Below are 21,102 nucleotides of genomic sequence, written 5' to 3'. Positions count from 1 at the left end.
CTTGCTGGAAATTTCATTGGAGGGTGAACTCCACACAACACCGAATGGGGACGATTTGGGGATGATGGGAAGTGATGCTTTAATTGACAGCAGGCTGTGCATTTTAAAAGCTTTATAGAATGTTTTCATCAACAAGAGAGTGTAGGGATGCCATAATCAAATCAGCCATGATGTTATGGAATGATGGAGCAGGTCCAGTGGGCTGAGTGGTCTATACCAACATGATGATTGTAAAGGAGATAAGCCATCACAACATCCCAGGATTGGATGCCCTATGATCAGCTTGTGTCAAAACTCCAGTTTCATCAGCCAGCAGCAGTACCCAGGACGCCCTAAAAGGACATCTAGGAGAAGGCCATTCAGCCACCTGAGCCTGTTCTGTCATTTAGTTTGGTCCTGACTCCCCTCTAGATGGAAAGCTAGGTGGGAAAAGTTGGAATGGAAATGAGGAAAGGCAAAGGGCTTGTTCTTATGTAGTTTCTGCTGTGCCTCAAGATGTCCATTACATATCTGTCTTTAATGTTTAAGTGTAGTTAACTACTAAGGAGTCACTGACTGTTGAGTAAAATGAAATTCTGGGTCAGTAAGTAGACAGCAGAGCTGATGGTGCTGAGGAGAATGGTGGGGGGTGTTACCTGCGGACTGTTTGTAATCAGGGCTGTAATACAAGACTCAAAGCTGACACTCCTGTAGAGTGAGACACTAAACTCAGGTCTTGCCTGCCTGCCTACCTGGATGGATGTTAGGAATCCCATGGCACTCTTTCAAGGATGTGTAGAGCAGTTCTCTTCAGCATCCTTGGGCCAATCTGGATCTCCATCGACATCATTATAAACAGGTGACCTGGTCAGGCCCACATTGCTGTTGTCGGTTGGTGTATGCGTGGCGTCAAGATTAGAGTGGTGCTGGAAAAGCACAGCAGGTCAGGCAGCATCCTGATGAAGGGCTCCTGCCCGAAACGTCAATTTTCCTGCTTCTCGGATGCTGCCTGACCTGCTGTACTTTTCCAGCACCACTTTAATCTTGACTTTAATCTCTAGCATCTGCAGTCCTCACTTTTGCCTGATGTATGGGGGCGGCTGCCATATTTCCTTTACTGCTACAGCATCTCTTCAAAATTAGCCCGTTGGCTGTAAAACACTCTGCACGTTTCATGGCCATTGGACATCTCAATGTAAATCCCTCTCCCTTTCCTTTCTGTGGTCTCTCTTGTGCTTGGTTAGTGAGAGGTATGGGGTGGCAAGGTGACTGGAACTTGCACGAGGTTTAAGTTCTGAACCTACACGATCCTGATGTAGTTTCAGCTTTTGTTTAAGAAGCATTCACCTCAATGCACTCAGACGTTGGACAGCTATGCAATGTGCTTTTTTAAATCAAAAGGTTGAGTGTCTAGATTCTGTAATTTCTGTCACGTGACAATCCTAAAATAAGAGACTGCAGAAAGCCAGGCAATTCACCTTGGCCTTTCCAACTAGCCAGACCCAACCGTTCACTCGCGTTCAATCATCCAACTGTACTTGCAGTGATTTTACGGTATTCTCTCTGGTGTTTTTAACCGGAAGTGTTTTCCAGATGCTTGACTCTGTATGCATGGGGTTGTTGCTGTCATTAGCCCAAAACCTGCCTTTATGCTGAGACTTGAGAAACCATAACCATTTTGTCTTGCAGCAAGGTGCCCAAGTTTGTACAGATGCTGGCTCCTGAGGGTGCTCTGAACGTGCACGAGAAGGCTTGGAACGCATACCCATACTGCAGAACTGGTGAGTAGATGCTGTGCATGGAGCTGGGGCTGGCTAATGAGGAAGAAATACAACAGACAATGCTTTGCAAGTCTTATTGCTGCAAGTGGGAGTCAGACCCATTGCTCTTGACTTGTCATGTATTTGACTCCGTTGAGCTTCAGTCAATAGGGAATGGAGCTGATAGAATTCTTCAGAAGATGTGACTGCTCCAGTTCCATCATCTCTCACAACAGGTTTGGTTTCTTCTTCCAGTTGGTTTCAAAACATTTAACATTTTTATCCTTCTAATTTTCCCTGCTAAGTTATGAAACTTTATAAGCATAAGTAAAATAACCAAAATGAAAAAACTAGAAAATTCTTCGTTACCTTTTTGTGAGAAGCTTGGTTTGATTTATTGACCAAACTAAGCTCCAGTATAGTTTTGACTTAACATTCTCTCTGTAGTGCACTAGAAAACATTTCAATCAATGAAACCACTTCCTCAGTGACAGGAAGGCAGCTCACTACCACCCCCTTGGGACCAGTGAAGGTAAATGTTGACCTTCATAAAGGCATCCATTATAAAAAGCTAAGTTGACTTCACCCCCACTGATGCCTGAATTTGCAGCTGATAGAGTTGTGTTTCGCTCTCCCAAAAAGCAACACTTTAAATCCCAACAAGATGATTCAGGCTCTCATTCTTGCTTGTCATGCCTAGACATTTCAGACCTCAGCGTGATAAACAACAGCTTGCATTTGTATAGCAATGTGAAAATACCCAAGGCACTTCACAGGAGCATTAGCAATTGAAAGGTGTGGTTACGAGGACCTGGTCAACAAGGTCCGTTTAAGGAGCATCTTAAAAGAGGACTGAAGCAAAGAGGTCGGGAGGAGGTTCCAGAACTAGGGGGGGGCGTGGTGCTGGCAGCGAAAGGAAGGGCTGCCAATCTGCTTGGAATTGAAGGGATGTCAGCCTGGAGGAGATTATATGAATAGGGAGGGAGAGATTTGCCAACAAGGATGAGAATTTTAAAGTGAAGGCATTGCTGAACAGGAAGCTGGTGTATGCCTGCAGGCACAGGAGTGTTATTAGACAGGCAGCAAGGTTTAACTGAGCATATGTACAGTGCTGGGAGAACAACCAAGGGTTGCGTTGGAATGAAGAGGCAAAGACAAGGATGAAGATTTCAGCAATCCATTCACATAGCACACGGCTGAGACATGTTAGTACATTGTAGTTTAAATAATCCCTCTTGGGCTATTTTCTTGCCGTAGCTCTGTTTGGTGGCATGAGTGTTAGGATTGTGTAACTATAGTGTCAGGAGAATCCTGACGGGATGTCAGCCATTTGAGATGATCAAGAGAGAGAATGGGGGATGGGTGCGTGGATAGTGACTGAGACACCTGATGGTGCTGCATGTAAAGACAAGGCTCCTGGGCAGTTTAACTACTTTTGCAATTATCATTTGTCAAAATTTCTGCCGGCTTTAGGCTGTAGCACAGCCACAGTTAGAGGATCTTATTCCTTTTAAACCTCTCCTCAACTCATACTCCCAAAGAACACCGCCCCTTTAAGAAGACAGTGCTGATGCTCCACTTTTATGTGAGAGATATTAGTTTAAGTGATGAGGTGAGCAATTGAGATTAATCTTCCCTTGCTGTCTGTTCTCTGGATAAAACCCACCACAGATAAAGCAGAGAGCACACCGATCTCAGGCCTGCAGGTTTCTCCATTCCTCTCTCATTTATAACCTTGGCCCAGTGCTGGCGGAATGTGACATTGCGGTGACAGTGAGGTGATACTGGATCCTTGCTATATGGGAGAGCAGTGTTACTTCAGAACCACGTAAATATTTCATTAAGTCTGCAGGCAGTTGGGCCATAACTAGATTATCATTTGTGACCTTTTTTAAAAATGTCTCGGCTCCTGATTCTGTACATGCTATTACTTTGCCACACAATGTAGCTGCGTTTTTACTGTCAGGGCTGATTCCACAAGCGGTGTAAATTGCTGTCCTTAACATTCTGACCTGGGAATGTTTTATCATCCTTGTGAGCATACAGACAGGATGAGGACTCTATTTATTTAATATGTGCCGATTCCTTTCTATTGCTCTGTCCTGATAAACGACATCTCTGATCTCAGACCTTCTCAGGACTGCATTGGCATGGTGCCCTCGATTATGATCCTCTCCCTCTGTAATGAGAAACATGTCCTACTGAACAGAAACCCTCCCCCAGTGATGGCAGGCAGTGCTTCGTTGGTCATCGAGTGGCGAGTGTGATTTTGCACTTGTCCTCTGCCTCCCACTCCCCTCCAATCCCCCATTGCTGTGGGTCTGGAGTCACATAGACCAGAACACATAAGGACAGCAGATTTCCTTCCCTGTTCACCCAGATGGGTTTTTAACCGTCCCTGAGATGAGCTTTTAGAAGGTGGATGTCAGTAGGTCTCCTTGGTGAGATTTGACCCAGTACTCTGAGATCAATAGCCTGGAGTTCTGGCTCGCTGTCCGAGTCACATTACTTTTCCAGCACCATAGCTCCTCGCTTTTAATTTTTTGAAAAGAATGCAGAGTCTCCTGTAAAGGAAGGGAAACTGTTAACCACTCCCTTTGCCCCCTCTGTCTCGTACCCTATCCAGGGGGTAAATGTGGAATGGAAAATCAGTGCAGCCCGTGCCAGGTCACCGGTATCCTGAAGATCTCAAATACACAGCTAATGCCTGTTCACATTGGCTGGATTTAATTGGTCGTGTACAAACCTGGTGATATTGTGAAGAGGGGCAGCCTTTGCACACAGACGGTGCTTTGTGTGTGAAATGAGCTGCCAGAGGAAGTGGTAGGTGCAGGTACAGTTAGAACGTTTAAAAGGCATCTGGATGGGTCAATGAGTAGGTAACGTTTAGATGGATATGGGCCAAGTGGGACTAGTTTAGTTTGGGAACCGTGGTCGGCATGGACTTATTGAGCCAAAGGGTGTGTTACCGTCTGTCAGTGATTCTGGTCCTTGGTGCTGGTGGTTAGATTGTAAAGCCTTGCCTGTTTGAAGCTCTGTGCTCTCTATCTGTTGACTTGGCCATGTTTTAACGGTGTTTTCTCTTCTCTCCTATGTTGCTGTGCGCTGCTGACTCCAGTCATTACGGTGAGTGCTTCTGGCAATTACTGGAGCCTCTGGCATGGTGCCTGATGGTCTGTGGGAGGGAATTCGGTTCTATTGTGGCAGGAGGTGGGTAGGGCAAGGAATAAAGAACACAGGAACAGACCAGTCGACCCAACCAGTTCATGCAGGAATTAATGTTCCACTTGTGGAAACTTGTGTTTACACCTTTTCCAACCCTATGATCAAAACCCGGTCTTTCCTGTCTTGTCTTACTTTCCCTTAAATATATTCAGTTGACTTCACCCATTCTCTTCGGCAGTGAAATCAAAGTTACCTCAGCACCACAGGCATGAGCCATTTGCAATTGAAGTTTGTGAGGGTGTGACAGACCTGTTCTAAATGGTGGAATGAGCTGCAGCTGACTAGGGGAATCATGCGTTTTCTTCCACCATCTCCCTGCTTCCTGGCAAGAGTTTCTCAACTTCTGTTCTTCTATAGTCTCAGGGAGTGAAACTGAATACGGCCTTGTGGATCTAAAAGGAAACCACTGAACAATGCTCAGGATGGATTACCTTAACCAGGAGTGACTGCATTCTGCTGTGACGTTCAGTTCCAGATCCAGAAAAAAGGAGCTAATTCATGTATAATAGTTCTCACGTATAATATACACCCTTACTTAAAGAAACTGTAAAATTCTGAATGTTTACAGAGTGCTGCTCTCTCTGCAAAAAGGCTAAGATAGAGAGATTTTTAATCAGTAAGGGTAACAAGGGGTATGGAGAAAAGCAGCAAAGTGCAGTTGAGGATTTTCAAATCAGCCATGATCTCATTGAAAGGTGAAGCCAATTTGATGGGCTGAATGGCCTTCTTCTGCTCCTACATTTGATAGAAACTAAATCAATCTGTTTGAAGATCATTTAAGAGAAATATGTAGTAATTGGATTCTGAGAGACTGTGGAAACCATCAGTGGGCTCTTTGGTGGGAGTATCAGGTTAAAGATGGTGTGGGAAAGGGCTGATGAGCAGCCTCTCATTTCTGAGATCTACATTTAAACACCTCAACGCGGGAAATCTGACTGAGTACCCTGTTCCATTGCTGGTCTGGGAGGATGTGCTTGTTAAGGCTTCGCCCTCTCAGCCCTTACCCCCAGCTAGAGGAGCAGCAGCACGGTTTGGTGGGTCCCGGGTGTGGTACATCACCCCAGAGGAGAACTTCCCAAACCCATGTGCAAACTTGACTCGCACAAAGACTAAGTTAAAAATCTCACAAAACCAGGTGATAGTCCAACAGGTTTATTTGACATGTTCTATTTCCAAATAGAACTAGTTTGACTCAAGATTTTGGAACTAGAAGCAGTCTGACTGAAGATTGGGATGCAGACAGACTCTGACCTCACACCTTTAGTGCATTATTGGAGCCAAGGTGTCACCTTTTGTTATAAAACCTTATTTCGAGAAGGTGACTTCTAAAAAGTTCTAGGATTTAAGTGTCAATGAACAAAAACTTGTACTCTAAATGATGAAAGACTTAACAATCCAGGTTTGTTCAATACATCACTGTATGGTGCTGTAATCTTTTGCTATAAATTCTGTCTTATGATCTTATTCTCCACAAGTACCTGATGAAGGTGCAGCGCTCTGAAAGCTAGTGATTCCAAATATACCTGTCAGATAATAACCTGGTGTTGTGCTTTTTAAACATTGTCCACCCCAGTCCAACACCGTCTCCTCCACATCATGTACAAAGACTAGCTGTGAGGACCCAGTGGGCTCTTAGTGAGTGAAATTGGACCGAGAGAGCGAAAATTAACTGCATTTCAGTGATTAGGAGAGGGAGACCCAGTGCTTCAGGGAAGGGGGTTACCAGGCCACTCGGACTACAGCATCCATCTTGTCTTTTCAGAACTGGATGATTTTCCTTGTGTGCACTTATTTTGAACTAAAGTTGGTAATACTATATCAGACCTAAATACTATAATCATCATCTTTCAGAATGAATATATGAAGGATGACTTCCAGATCAAAATTGAAACCTGGCATAAGGCTGATCTAGGCAACGCAGATAATGTGAGTAAGAGACCTGTCTCCTTTAGTACTGTACCCCAGTGTTATACAGTGACAGACCTGTCCCCACCAGTACTGTACCCCAGTGTTATACAGTGACAGACCTGTCCCCACCAGTACTGTACCCCAGTGTTATACAGTGACAGACCTGTCCCCACCAGTACCGTACCCCGGTGTAATGCAGTGACGGGACATGTTCCCACCAGTACCGTACCGCAGTGTTATACAGTGACAGACCTGTCCCCCACCAGTACTGTCCCCCAGTGTTGTACAGTGACAGACCTGTCCCCCACCAGTACTGTCCCCCAGTGTTGTACATTGACAAACCTATCCCCATGTGTACTGTCCCACAGCGTTATGTGGTGACAGTGTTTTTCAGTGACACACCTGTCCCCCACCAGTACTGTACCCCAGTGTTATACAGAGACAGACCTGTCCCCACCAGTGTTGTACAGCACAACCTGTCCCCTCCAGTACTGTAGCCCAGTGTTATACCGAGACAGACCTGTCCCCACCAGTACTGCACCCTAGTGTTATACAGTGACAGACCTGTCCCCCACCAGTACTGTTCCCCAGTGTTATAGAGCGAGACCTGTCCCCACCAGTACTGTCCCCCAGTGTTACATCGTGATTGACCTGTCCCCACCAGTACTGACCCCCAGTGTTATGCAGTGACAAACCTGTCCCCACCAGTACTGTACCCCAGTGTTATACGTTGACAGACCTGTCCCACCAGTACTGTACCCCTGTAATGCAGTGACAGACCTGTCCCCACCAGTATTGTCCTCCAGCATTATATAGTGATAGACCTGTCCCCACCAGTACCGTATCCCAGTGTTATACAGTGACAGACCTGTTCCCACCAGTACTGTCCCCCAGTGTTACATAGTGGCAGACCTGTCCGCTCCAGTATTGTCCCCCAGTGTTATACAGAGAAAGACCTGTCCCCACCAATACTGTAGCCCAGCATTCTCCAGAGACAGACCTGTCCCCACCAGTACCGTACCCCGGTGTTATACAGTGACAGACCTGTCCCCACCAGGACTATACCCCAATGTTACATAGCGAGACATGTCCCTTCCAGTACTGTCCCCAGTGTTATACAGTGACAGACCTGTGCACCATCAGTACTGTCCCCCAGTGTTATACACGGACAGACCTGTCCCCACCAGTACTGTACCCCAGTGTTATACAGTGACAGATCTGTCCCCACCAGTACTATACCCACATTATACAGCGCCAGACTCGACCCCACCAGTACTGTACCCCTGTGTTATGCGGTGACCGACCTGTCCCCACCTGTACTGACCCCCAGTGTTATACAGTGACAGACCTGTCCCCCACCAATACTGTACCCCAATGTTATACAGTGACAGATCTGCCCACACCAGTACTGTACCTCAGTGTTATACAGCGCCTGACCCAACCCCATCAGTACTGTTCCCTAGTGTTATTCAGTGACAGATCTGTCCCCCAGTGTTATACAGCGAGACCTGCCCCCACCAGTACCGTACACCAGTGTTATACAGCGACAGACCCGTCTCCACCGGCACTGTACCCCAGTGTTATACAGTGACAGACCTGTCCCCTCCAGTACTGTACCCCAGTGTTATACAGTGACAGACCTGTCCCCTCCAGTACTGTACCCCAGTATTGTACAATGACAGACCAGTTTCCATCAGTACTGTCCCCCAGTGTTATGTGGTGACAGACCTGTCCCCACCTGTACTGTCCCCCAGTGTTATAGAGCGAGATCTGTCCCCACCAGTACTGTACTCCAGTGTTATACAGCGCCAGACCCGACCCCATCAGTACTGTACGCCAGTGTTATATACTGACAGACCTGTTCCCACTGGTACTGTAGCCCAGTGTTATACAGCAACAGACCTGTCCCCACCAGTACTGTCCCCCGGTGTCATACAGTGACAGATCTGCCCCCTCCATTACTGTACCTCAGTGTTATACAGCGCCTGACCCAACCCCATCAGTACTGTTCCCTAGTGTTATTCAGTGACAGATCTGTCCCCCAGTGTTATACAGCGAGACCTGCCCCCACCAGTGCTGTACGCCAGTTTTAAACAGCGACAGACCCGTCTCCACCGGCACTGTACCCCAGTGTTATACAATGACAGACCTGTTTTCCCCCCCCCCGCCCCCAGTACTGTCCCCCAGTGTTACACAGTGGCAGACCTGTCCCACCAGTAGTGGCCCCCAGTGTTATACAGTGAGTCCTGTCCCCTCTAGTACTTTACCCTAGTGTTATACGTAGACAGACCTGTCCCCACCAGTGCTATACTCCAGTGTTATACAGTGAGTCCTGTCCCCCAGTAATATACACTGACAGACCTGTTTTCCCCCCCCCCCCAGTACTGTACCCAAGTGTTATACAGGGACAGACCTGTCCCCACCAGTACTGTCCCCCAGTAATATACACTGACAGACCTGTCTCTCTCTTCCCCCCCCCCCCCCCCCCCCCCCCCAAGTACTCTACCCCAGTGTTATACAGGGACAGACCAGTGCCCACCAGTACTGTCCCCCAGTAATATACACTGACAGACCTGTCCCCCCCACCAGTACTGTACCCCAGTGTTATACAGGGACAGACCTGTCCCCACCAGTACTGTACCCCAGTGTTATACAATAACAGACCTGTCCCACCAGTACTGTACCCCAGTGTTATACAGGGACAGACCTGTCCCCACCAGTACTGTACCCCAGTGTTATACAGTGACAGACCTGTCCCCATCCCAGGACTGTCCCCGTTTGATGTTCCCTGTTTGTGTTTCCTCACTCGCAGGTACATGGCCTTGATCCCACCACATGGAAAAATGTTGAAGTTGTTCACATAGACATCGCAGACCGGAGCCAGGTTCACTCAAGGGTGAGTCGGTTTTTCTGACCCATTTGGCCTTAGCTTTCTGAGGGAAAGGAGCAAGTGTAAAATTGGGAATTGACAAAATACCATTTGAGCCATTTAAGATGCGTCTACAATAATATAGATTAGCAAGTCGCCTCACATTTGCAATAAAATATGGACTGGATGCCTCTGAAGCCAGACTTCCGAATTAGGTTCCTGGATAGAATCCCAGGCGAGCTCCCTCGGAGGGAATGCTGTGCTTCCGTTTGTCAATTTATCTTCTCATCTCAACGCCAAGGCAATTCCCGGTGCGTGACATCAGGGCAAGGTCCGCTGCAATCACCTAGCCATTCTCTGAGCTCTGGTTTTCCCTTTGTGCCACCTTCCCTGGTCACAGCCTCTCTGGGTTGTCGTCTTTCCAATGATGATGCACTAATGTGCAAGAGATGCTTTTGTTCTGTAACTCAGTGATGCTTTTACATTAGATCTGCCTGAAATCAGCCAGAGGTTAACCAGCTGGTTAACAGATTGTCCCGATCACGGGTAAACAGGTATTTCTGTTTTGCAGGTTTTAGATTAATCTGAGACAGTGCTCTTTGGCGGGGGGTTTAAACTAACTCTGCAGGGGCATAGGAACCTAGACTGTAGCTTTAGGGTGCAGGACCTGGAGTGTAGGGAGGTTAGGAACATGGCATCAATCTCGAAGGAGGGTGCCTGTAAACAGGAAGGTGGGCTTGAAGTGTGTATACTTCAATGCGAGAAGTATACGAAATAAGGTAGGTGAACTTGCAGCGTGGGTTGGTACCTGAGAGTTCAATGTTGTGGCTATTACGGAGACATGGGTAGAACAGGGACAGGATTGGTTATTGCAGGTTCCAGAGTTTAAATGTTTTAGTAGGGTCAGAGGTGGGGGTAAAAGAGGGGGAGGTGTGGCATTGCTTGTCAAAGATAGTATTACAGCGGTGGAAAGGACGTTGGATGAAGACTCGCCATCTGAGGTAGTTTGGAGCTGAGCTTAGAAATAGGAAAGGTGAGGTCACCCTGTTAGGAGTTTTCTACAGGCCTCCTAATAGTCCTAGAGACGTAGAAGAAAGGATTGCGAGGATGATTCAGGAGAAGAGTGAAAGTAATAGGGTGGTTGTTATGGGGGACTTTAACTTCCCATATTGACTGGGAAAGCTATAGCTCGAGTTTGTTAGATAGGTCGGTGTTTGTCCAATGTGTGCAGGAGGGTTTCCTGACACAATATGTAGACAGGCCAACAAGGTGAGGCCATACTGGATTTGGTTCTGGGTAACGAACCAGGCCAGGTGTTAGACTTGGAGGTAGGTGAGCACTTTGGGGACAGTGACCACAACTCGGTGACTTTTACTTTAGTGATGGAGAGGGATAAGTGTGCACTGCAGGGCAAGAGTTATAGCTTGGGGCAGGGAAATTATGATGCAGGGAGGCATGACTTAGGATGCGTGGCTTGGAAAAGTAGGCTTCAAGGGAAGGGTACAATCGATATGTGAAGCTTATTCAAGGACCAACTACTGAGTGTCCTTGATAAGTATGTACCTGTCAGTCAGGGAGGAAAGGGTCATGTGAGGGAGCCGTGGCTTAATAAGGAATTGGAATCCCTTGTTAAAGGGAAGAGGGCAGTCTATGTAAAGATGAGGCGTGAAGTTTCCATTGGGGCGATTGAGAGTTATAAGGTAGCCAGGAAGGATCTAAAGAGAGAGCTAAGAGCAGCAAGGAGGGGACATGAAAAGTCCTTAGTTGGTAGGATTAGGGAAAACCCAAAGGCTTTCTATAGGTATGTCAGGAATAAAAGGATGACTAGGGTAGGAATAGGTCCAGTCAAGGATAGTAGTGGGAAGTTGCGTTGTGGAGGCTGAAGAAATTGGGGAGATACTGAATGAATACTTTTTGTCAGTATTCAGTCAGGAACAGGACATTGTTGCCGATGTGAATATTGAGTCACAATTAATTAGAATGGATAGCTTTGCGATATGTAGGGAAGAGGTGTTGGAAATTCTGGAAAGGGTGAATGTAGATAAGTCCCCTGGGCCTGATGGCATTTATCCTAGGATTCTCTGGGAAGCAAGGGAGGAGATTGCAGAGCCATTGGCCTTGATTTTTATGTCCTCGTTGTCTACAGGAATAGTGCCAGAAGACTGGAGGATAGCAAATGTGGTTCCCTTGTTCAAGAAGGGGAGTAGGGATAATCCTAGTAACTATAGGCCGGTGAGTCGTACCTCTGTTGTGGGCAAAGTCTTAGAGAGAATTGTAAGGGATAGGATTTATGAACATCTGGATAGGAATAATATGATCAAGGATAGTCAGCATGGTTTTGTGAAGGGCAGGTCGTGCCTCACAAACCTTATTGAGTGCTTTGAGAAGGTGACTAAGGAGGTGGACGAGGGTAAAGCAGTAGATGTGGTGTATATGGATTTTAGCAAGGCGTTCGATAAGGTTCCCCATGGTAGGCTAATGCAAAAACTATGGAGGTATGGCATTGAGGGTGAGTTGGAGGTTTGGATTAGGAATTGGCTGGCTGGAAGAAGACAGAGGGTAGTAGTTGATGGTAAAGGTTCATCTTGGAGTGCAGTTACCAGCGGTGTTCTGCAAGGATCTGTTTTGGGACCATTGCTGTTTGTCATTTTTATAAATGACCTGGAGGGGCTAGAAGGCTGGGTGAGCAAGTTTGCGGATGATACGAAAGTCGGTGGAGTTGTTGACAGTGAGGAAGGATGTGGCAGGTTACAGCGGGATATAGATAAGCTGCAGAGCTGGGCAGAAAGGTGGCAAATGGAGTTCAGTGTAGCTAAGTGTGAAGTGATTCACTTTGGTAAGAGTAACAAGATGATGGAGTACTGGGCTCATGGGTGGATACTTGGTAGTGTGGATGAGCAGAGGGATCTTGGTGTCCATGTACACAGATCTCTGAAAGTTGCCACCCAGGTAAGTAGGTGAAGAAGGCATATGGCGTACTGGCTTTTATTGGTAGAGGAATTGAGTTCCGGAGTCCTGAGGTCATGTTACAGTTGTATAAGACTCTGGTGCGGCCGCATCTGGAGTATTGTGTGCAGTTTTGGTCGCCATACTATAGGAAGGATGTGGAGGCACTGGAATGGGTGCAGAGGAGGTTTACCAGGATGTTGCCTGGCATGGTAGGAAGATCGTATGAGGAAAGGCTGAGGCACTTGGGGCTGTTTTCATTGGAGAAAAGAAGGTTTAGGGGAGATTTGATAGAGGTGTACAAGATGATTAGGGGTTTAGATAGGGTTGACCATAAGAACCTTTTTCCACGTATGGAGTCAGCTATTACAAGGGGGCATAGCTTTAAATTAAGGGGTGGTAGGTATAGGACAGTTGTTAGGGGTAGATTCTTTACTCAGCGAGTCGTGAGTTCATGGAATGCCCTGCCAGTAACAGTGGTGGACTCTCCCTCTTTATGGGCATTTAAACGGGCATTGGATAGGCGTATGGAGGAAAGTGGGCTAGTGTAGGTTAGGTGGGCTTGGATTTGCGCAACATTGAGGGCCGAAGGGCCTGTACTGCGCTTTATTTTTCTATGTTCATATGTTCTATGTTCTAGTGTCAGTCTGGTCCATATCCACAGGACCTTCACTGAGTTTTGGAGATGAAACTTTCCATTCCAATGTTAAATATGCGACAGCCATTTTGTACGTAGTAAACTCCCACTGGCGATCAATGAGCCAATAAAGAAAAACATGTAATTAGGGTTGTTCATTCAGGGATAAAATCTGACCTGTGCACCCAGTAGGATGTTTGTGCTCTGCTGAGAGATCAGGTGGAGTCTTCCCTCAGCGCTGAGTTTTGATGTATAAGTCAGAGTGTCTAGTGTGGGGCTTGAGCTCAAAGTGTTTGAATCCAGATGTAAGAGGAATGCCCCTTCATTGCATCACACCTGGCACCGCGTAGGGGGCTACATCTTAAGGATGAGGATTGACTGTGATTAATTTGTTGAATTTTGGTATTAATTTGGGGCCTGCTCCATTACCACTGTGTCTCAGTCATGAGCTGCTGGGTATGTCCAGCATTTTTGTTTAGATTTCAGATTCCCTGAATCCATTCCTGTTTTTGGTTTTGAAGACCCAGATTTCTGTAGGTTATGGTATTTGCCAGCAGATGGCACTAATTGTGCCTTTTGTCAGATTATCAGAGGTTGTGCATTGGTGCTCTCTATGGGTTGGAGTGAGATATTACTCAAACAAGTGTCAAGATTAGAGTGGTGCTGGAAAAGCACAGCAGTTCAGGCAATAGCAGGAAAATTGACATTTCGGGCGGGTGCCCTTCATCAGGAATACCTGCTCCTCAGCTGCTGCCTGACCTGCTGTGCTTTCCAGCACCGCTCTAATCTTGACTCTGATCTCCAGCATCTGCAGTACCCACTTTCGCCATTATTCAAATAAACCTACAGCACAGAGCTAGCTTCATGTATTTTCTATGGTGGTTATACCATGGTAATCAGCTGTGATTCGAGCTGAACTCTGCATGGGTATTACTCAGTTCCAATTTAGGAAACTCTCCCAAGCGTTTGCCAGTAGAATGGTTTTGCTGAGGCTCTCAGACTGGCAATGGGGGGTGACTCTCGGAGTTGGAAGTGGGCATTATTCCTCCTGCCCAAGCTTAGTTGCCAAGGTGGGTCACAGGTTCCAGCAGCCAAACGCAAGACAAAATCCAACCGGGGCCACTACCAGAACAACATAACAGACAGGAGCAGGTGAAGACCTTGGAGCTTCTCAAGCCTGCTTCGTGAGGCCACTTGACCCATCATTGCCATGCTACCTCCTCGAAAGAGCTGCCCAGTCATTCCAGCTTCGGTTCTGTGCAGAAGGTGGGATTGTTCTTCGGGCAGAGGGAAGAAAGCGGGGAGATGTATAAGTGCCTTTGATGGAAGTGTAACTTTGGAACATAAGGACAGGCGTAGGCCATTCAGCCCCTCAAATGTGCTCTGTCACCGTAGATGATGGCTGGCCATCTACCTCAGCGCCAAATCCTTTTGATGTCATGCCTGAGGATTATACGTATCGCTGCCTTGAATGTACTCAGAGTGAGCTGCTTCTGCAGTAGAGTTCCAGAGATGCACCACCTTCTGAATGAAGCAATCCCTGTTCATCTCCATCCTAAATAGCCGCCTCTGTCATTCGGAGATTGTATTCCCTGGTTCTAGATTCTCCACCTACAGGTTGCTCTCCTGTATCTAAACCTGTTGAGTTCTGTAAGAATCTTTTTGCTTCAACGAGATCATCTCCCATTCTTCTACACTGTCAAGCAGTCTCCTCAATTTCTTTATACACTGTCCCATCATCGCAGGAAGTATTCCTGACAATCTCCCTTGTGCTTTCCCTATGATGAGTGTATCTTTGGGTAAGGGGAATGAAACAGTGCACTGCTGTCTAGCTTCAGCCTGCCAACATCCAATAGGAACTGAAGCAACAATCTTTTGTTTCGCTCTCCTTATCCTCGTGTGATAAAGACCAAATGCCATTGGCCTTTCTAACTGTTGCAATTCCATGTTTAAGAATCAGGACTGGCTTGGATAGAGTGAATTGTTTCTCCGAATTTCCTTTGGGAGCTAGCAGCTGGGTCATCCCAGGGCAGAGTTTTTGAGGTAATTGGCAAAGGAAGCAAAAAGGAAAGGAGCGATTTTAATTTTCTTTAACCCAGTGAATTGTTGTGACCTGGGACTTGCTGGCTGGAAGGATAGTGTAAGTTGGTTCAATGGGAACTTCCAAATCAGAACTGGGGACACTTATTAAAAGTCTTTGGGGAAAGAGCAGGCTGGCAGATAGATCAAACCGAGACAGGATATACATGAGGGGCTGATTGGCCTCAATCTATGCCAAACCACTCATTGATTCTGGTGGGGCTGTATGTTCACCTAGAAAACTCTGCCAGCTTCCAGCCTAACCAGCTCCCTGTCATTACACCAGGATTACAAACCAGAGGAGGACCCCGCCATATTCAAGTCTGTCAAGACAGGTCGTGGGAAACTGGGCCCTAATTGGAAGGTATGTAGCATGTGATCACTTTTCAGTAAATTGATGTGATTGGTTGGGACATTTCCTAGTGTTTTTAGTGGGTTTTTTAAATTTATATTCAAACAAGATGAGAAAACACTGTCCCCGTCAAACCTTGTCAGGACAGGGACAGCACAAACTTAGATACAGAGTAAAGCCTCCTCTATACTGTCCCTTGCCTGGGAGTGTTTGATGGGGACAGCACAGGGTCAGACACAGAGTAAACAACTCTCTGCACTCTGCCCATCAAACACTTCCAGGGCAGGGTTGGATATAAAAGCCTATAAGGTACAAGTGGCTGTAAGATGTTCATTCCATCGAAGCCCATGGATGAAGAGGTCTTACTAATCTGTTCTTGGGTCTGTCATTGATAGGCATCAAATATTGGCCTTGCAAATGTATCAAGCCTGAGAGTAAATTCATTTAACATTCTACTGCAACGGATCTCATTGGGCAGCTTATTCTCCATTCTGTTACAGAAAGAACTGGCAAAGAGAAAAGATTGGCCACACATGTGTGCTTACAAACTGGTGACCGTGAAGTTTAAATGGTGGGGCCTTCAGAGTAAAGTGGAGAGCTTTATCCAGAAGGTGAGTGGGTGAACAGGAAGACCAACACTGAGCTCCACTCTGGGCTGTGACCAATCAATCAGCATCCTCCCCACGTGTAGTCTTCCCTTCACAATGCTGTCTCTGGCAAACTCTGCTGGTACGTGCAAAATGAAAAACTTCAACAAACTGCCTTTTTCTCAGCAGTGCACAAGTTCAGTGGTAATTCACAAGCGTTTATAACTCGTAATGCTATCTAGATAGGCTTCACAACAAACCACCCTGATACAGTGAGTTCAGTGGTCTCTTCCTGTGCTGTCATTCCCAGGGAGCTAATACCCTCCCTATTGCAGGCCATCAATACAAACTGAAAACTTGTCAGCACCAACTGCATCATTGTGCTTCTGCAGTAACTGTGTGCCTGACCCTGGGGGGATGCAGCAGCCTCTACGTTAAAGGTAGTTGTCTGGCTGGAGTTTCTGATTGTTGGGTCTTTTTGGTTTTTTTTTGAGAGCAGCAAGAAAGGCGTTTATTCACAGTCTTCCACCGGCAGCTGTTCTGTTGGATGGACAGGTGGATTGATCTTACCATGGATGACATCCGACGTATGGAGGAGGAAACAAAGAAAGAGCTGGACGAGGTACGATTGAGCCAGAGCCTTCGATCAATGTCACCCCCGCAGAGCCACAGACCACCACCCCCTCCCTCTGATTATTGGGGGTGGGGGGGAATGCAGGGGATGTTGACGACTGGAGGTTGGGGGTAGGGGAAGGGTGAGGGATGTTAAGGGGAGGAGGTGGGGTTGGGTGGGCAGGGTGGGTGCAGGGGTTTGGGTTTTGGGAACTGGGGGAGAGGGTGGAGTGGGCGTGGGGGGTTGGGGGTGGTTTTGGGGATTGGGACATGTTGACAGAGCTGCCAATGACAAGTGTATTCCATCACCTCCTTCCAGATGATATTAAATGGTCCAGTGAGGGGACTGACAGCTACTGATGACTAGCACCAGTTTCCTGTTTTTAGCTGTAAGTACAACAGAGTCTCTCCAATCTGATCCAAGTATTATAGAGCATCTTTTATACAATATAATGTTCAGCGATGTTTATCAGTAAATCTGGGTTATATTCTGTTTAAATATCCAGCAATGTGTAACTTTAACGAGTGTTTCTGACCTGTGGAACAGTTTGTGTCCACACCAGGTCCTGGTTAGTTGGGGTATTTAGTCAGTGGGATCCTTTACAGTATATATTCTCTGCCACCGAGTTGGAGCCTCTGGGTTTCCATGGTACAGAGTAGAAGTCGGAGCAAATTTTTTAAAAAAAGATTGTTCCTGGATGTGGGTGATCTGGCTGGTGCAGAGTTTACTCCCCATCCCTAATTGGTGAGCTGCTGCCTTTAACCACTGCCCTGACCTCAGGATGTCGGTAAACCCAGAGTGCTGTTAGGGAGAGGGAATTTTCCAGGATTTTGACCCAGTGACAGTGAAGGAATGGTGATATGTTTCCAAGTCAGGATGGGGAGGGGCTTAGGGAGGACCTTGGAGATGTTGGCGTATCCATGTACCCAAGGGTGGGTTAGTAAATTTGCAGACAACACTAAGGTCAGTGGAGTTGTGGATAGTGACAAAGGATGTTGCAGGTTACAGAGGGACATAGATAAGCTGCAGAGCTGGGCTGAGAGGTGACAAATGGAGGTTAATGCGGAAAAGTGTGGTGATTCACTTTGGAAGGAGCAACAGGAATAACTGGATGAGATTCTTGATAGTGTAGATGAACAGAAAGATTAGATTAGATTAGACTTAGTGTGGAAACAGGCCCTTTGGCCCAACAAGTCCACACCGACCCGCCGAAGCGCAACCCACCCATACCCCTACATTTACCCCTTACCTAACACTACGGGCAATTTAGCATGGCCAATTCACCTGACCCGCACATCTTTGGACTGTGGGAGGAAACGAGCACCCAGAGGAAACCCACGCAGACACGGGGAGAACGTGCAAACTCCACACAGCTAGTCGCCTGAGTCGGGAATTGAACCCAGGTCTACAGGCGCTGTGAGGCAGCAGTGCTAACCACTGTGCCACCGTGCCGCCCTTAAAGATCTCGGTCTCCATGTACATAGATCCTTGAAAGTTACCATCCAAGTTGATAGGGTTGGCGTGCTACCTTTTATTGGGAGAGGGATTGAGTTTTGGAGCCATGAGGTCATGCTGCAGCTGTACAAAACTCAGTGAGAGAGAACTGGATACAGTTCCTGAAGGGGCTGTCTCTCACTGGGATACAGTTCTTGAAGGGGCTGTCTCTCACTGGGACACAGTTCCTGAAGGAGCTGACTCTCACTGGGATACAGTTCCTGAAGGTGCTGTGTCTCACTGGGATACAGTTCCTGAAGGTGCTGTCTCTCACTGGGATACAGCTCCCGAAGGTGCTGCCTCTCACTGGGATGCTGTCTCTCACCGGGACACAGTTCCTGAAGGGACTGACTCTCACTGGGACACAGTTCCTGAAGGGGCTGTCTCTCTCTGTGTAACTGAAAGGTTTAAGCTGAAATTGACTGGAATTTTGTTCTTTTTTTGTGAAGCTTCTCGAAGACTGCGTCCAAGGCTTCAACACCCCAGCCAATGAGAGAAGTCTCTGTTCGCCGAGTAAACCATCCCCGTCACCTCATTTACAGGATGATTTCTAACCAAGCCTCCGGTGTTTCTAAAAGAAATTGATTGTGAGCAGACAGAGAAATTTAAAACAGAGCACTAAATTTAATCCCATGCAGAGTATATTGAGTGTTAGGGTTTGCTGTGTGCTGTACCTGTTAATGATATACTGTGTGTCTGGACCAAAACCTGATTGTGGTTAATAGATGGTGACCAATCTGATCTATCCCAGCAAGTAGCCATTATGTGCTGTTCTGTTATTAATCATTTCCAGTCATGTCACTATAACCCACTAATTGTTAATTTATAGAGAATCATTAAGTTATTCGGTTGTCTTAAAGTGCAATAAGATGCCCCCATCTCTCCGGGAGCGCGACTGCATTCCGTGGTCTCCAAGAGCACAGGAAGATCAGTGAAGAAATGAAATGTGGGGCTGGGAGTCTGGAGGAGTGGGGTAAAGAGTCCATGTCCTGCTCCCATTCCCCTCCTCCTGAGAGGTCAGAAAAGCTTTGCTCAGCGTGGCTCTACTGATGTCAATGATGGGAATCCCGACTTGTTTTTATGGGGCATCTGTCATTGTGAGAGGGGCTTTAACTCCATTGAAAGCTGCTCCCTGTTGTAACAGACATGAGGATGTGTTAGCCTGTTTGATTTTAATCGTGCTGCTGATAGCTGGATACAAATTGCCCAGAGCACAGGAGCTCACCTCAGGACTGAGATTCAGTAACATATCTCCCTTTTACCGACCCACTGTCCCCCACCCCACCCCACCTCGTCCTGGCTTAGTTCCCCCTGTGCTGTTTATTTCATGCACATTCTGCATCCCTCTCTTAATCAGTATTCTTCTCCTCTCTCATAGTCATCTTGAAGAAAATGTCACTTATTTTTTTTAATTGTTTCACTCACGCAATAATAAAAAAATTCCAATAGCACCTGAACCGTCTCTTTGTCTGTCTGTGTGTGTGTGAGAGACGTTACTGTGTCCCAGACTGCTGTGTGTGTGTGTGTGTGTGTGTGTGTTACGTTACTGTGTCCCAGACTGGTGTGTGTGTGTGTGTGTTACGTTACTGTGTGTGTGTGTGTGTGTGTGTTACGTTACTATGTGTGTGTGTGTGTTACGTTACTATGTGTGTGTGTGTGTTACGTTACTGTGTGTGTGTGTGTGTGTTACGTTACTGTGTGTGTGTGTGTGTTACGTTACTGTGTGTGTGTGTGTGTGTTACGTTACTGTGTGTGTGTGTGTTACGTTACTGTGTGTGTGTGTGTTACGTTACTGTGTGTGTGTGTTACGTTACTGTGTGTGTGTGTGTGTTACGTTACTGTGTGTGTGTGTGTGTTACGTTACTGTGTGTGTGTGTTACGTTACTGTGTGTGTGTTACGTTACTGTGTGTGTGTTACGTTACTGTGTGTGTGTGTTACGTTACTGTGTGTGTGTGTGTGTGTTACGTTACTGTGTGTGTGTGTGTTACGTTACTGTGTGTGTGTGTGTTACGTTACTGTGTGTGTGTGTGTTACGTTACTGTGTGTGTGTGTGTGTTACGTTACTGTGTGTGTGTGTGTTACGTTACTGTGTGTGTGTGTGTTACGTTACTGTGTGTGTGTGTTACGTTACTGTGTGTGTGTGTTACGTTACTGTGTGTGTGTGTGTTACGTTGCTGTGTCCCAGACTGCTGTGTGTGTGTGTGTGTGTTACGTTACTGTGTCCCAGACTGCTGTGTGTGTGTGTGTGTGTTACGTTACTGTGTCCCAGACTGCTGTGTGTGTGTGTGTGTTACGTTACTGTGTCCCAGACTGCTGTGTGTGTGTGTGTGTGTGTGTGTGTGTTACGTTACTGTGTCCCAGACTGCTGTGTGTGTGTGTTACGTTACTGTGTCCCAGACTGCTGTGTGTGTGTGTGTGTTACGTTACTGTGTCCCAGACTGCTGTGTGTGTGTGTGTGTTACGTTACTGTGTCCCAGACTGCTGTGTGTGTGTGTGTGTGTTACGTTACTGTGTCCCAGACTGCTGTGTGTGTGTGTGTGTGTTACGTTACTGTGTCCCAGACTGCTGTGTGTGTGTGTGTGTGTTACGTTACTGTGTCCCAGACTGCTGTGTGTGTGTGTGTGTGTGTGTGTGTGTTACGTTACTGTGTCC

General features: G+C 46.8%; 1 protein-coding gene across 1 annotated transcript in view; it reads left to right on the top strand.

Moving 5' to 3' along the window:
• pitpnaa (phosphatidylinositol transfer protein, alpha a) overlaps positions 1-19,900 on the top strand; it is a 64,251-nt gene extending 44,351 nt beyond the window's left edge. Inside the window, exons 4-12 of the mRNA XM_060847722.1 lie at positions 1,669-1,760; positions 4,858-4,865; positions 6,816-6,890; positions 9,685-9,768; positions 15,690-15,767; positions 16,256-16,366; positions 16,842-16,964; positions 17,274-17,343; positions 18,899-19,900. Coding sequence (XP_060703705.1) covers positions 1,669-1,760; positions 4,858-4,865; positions 6,816-6,890; positions 9,685-9,768; positions 15,690-15,767; positions 16,256-16,366; positions 16,842-16,964; positions 17,274-17,321 — 619 coding nt within the window. The 3' untranslated portion in view covers positions 17,322-17,343; positions 18,899-19,900. The remainder of the gene's footprint in view (positions 1-1,668; positions 1,761-4,857; positions 4,866-6,815; positions 6,891-9,684; positions 9,769-15,689; positions 15,768-16,255; positions 16,367-16,841; positions 16,965-17,273; positions 17,344-18,898) is intronic.
• The last annotated feature ends 1,202 nt before the right edge of the window (positions 19,901-21,102 follow it).

The sequence above is a fragment of the Hemiscyllium ocellatum genome, chromosome 31 (genome assembly GCF_020745735.1).
Source record: "Hemiscyllium ocellatum isolate sHemOce1 chromosome 31, sHemOce1.pat.X.cur, whole genome shotgun sequence".
NCBI classification, from domain to species: domain Eukaryota; kingdom Metazoa; phylum Chordata; class Chondrichthyes; order Orectolobiformes; family Hemiscylliidae; genus Hemiscyllium; species Hemiscyllium ocellatum.
This window is presented reverse-complemented; position numbering and strand designations above follow the sequence as displayed.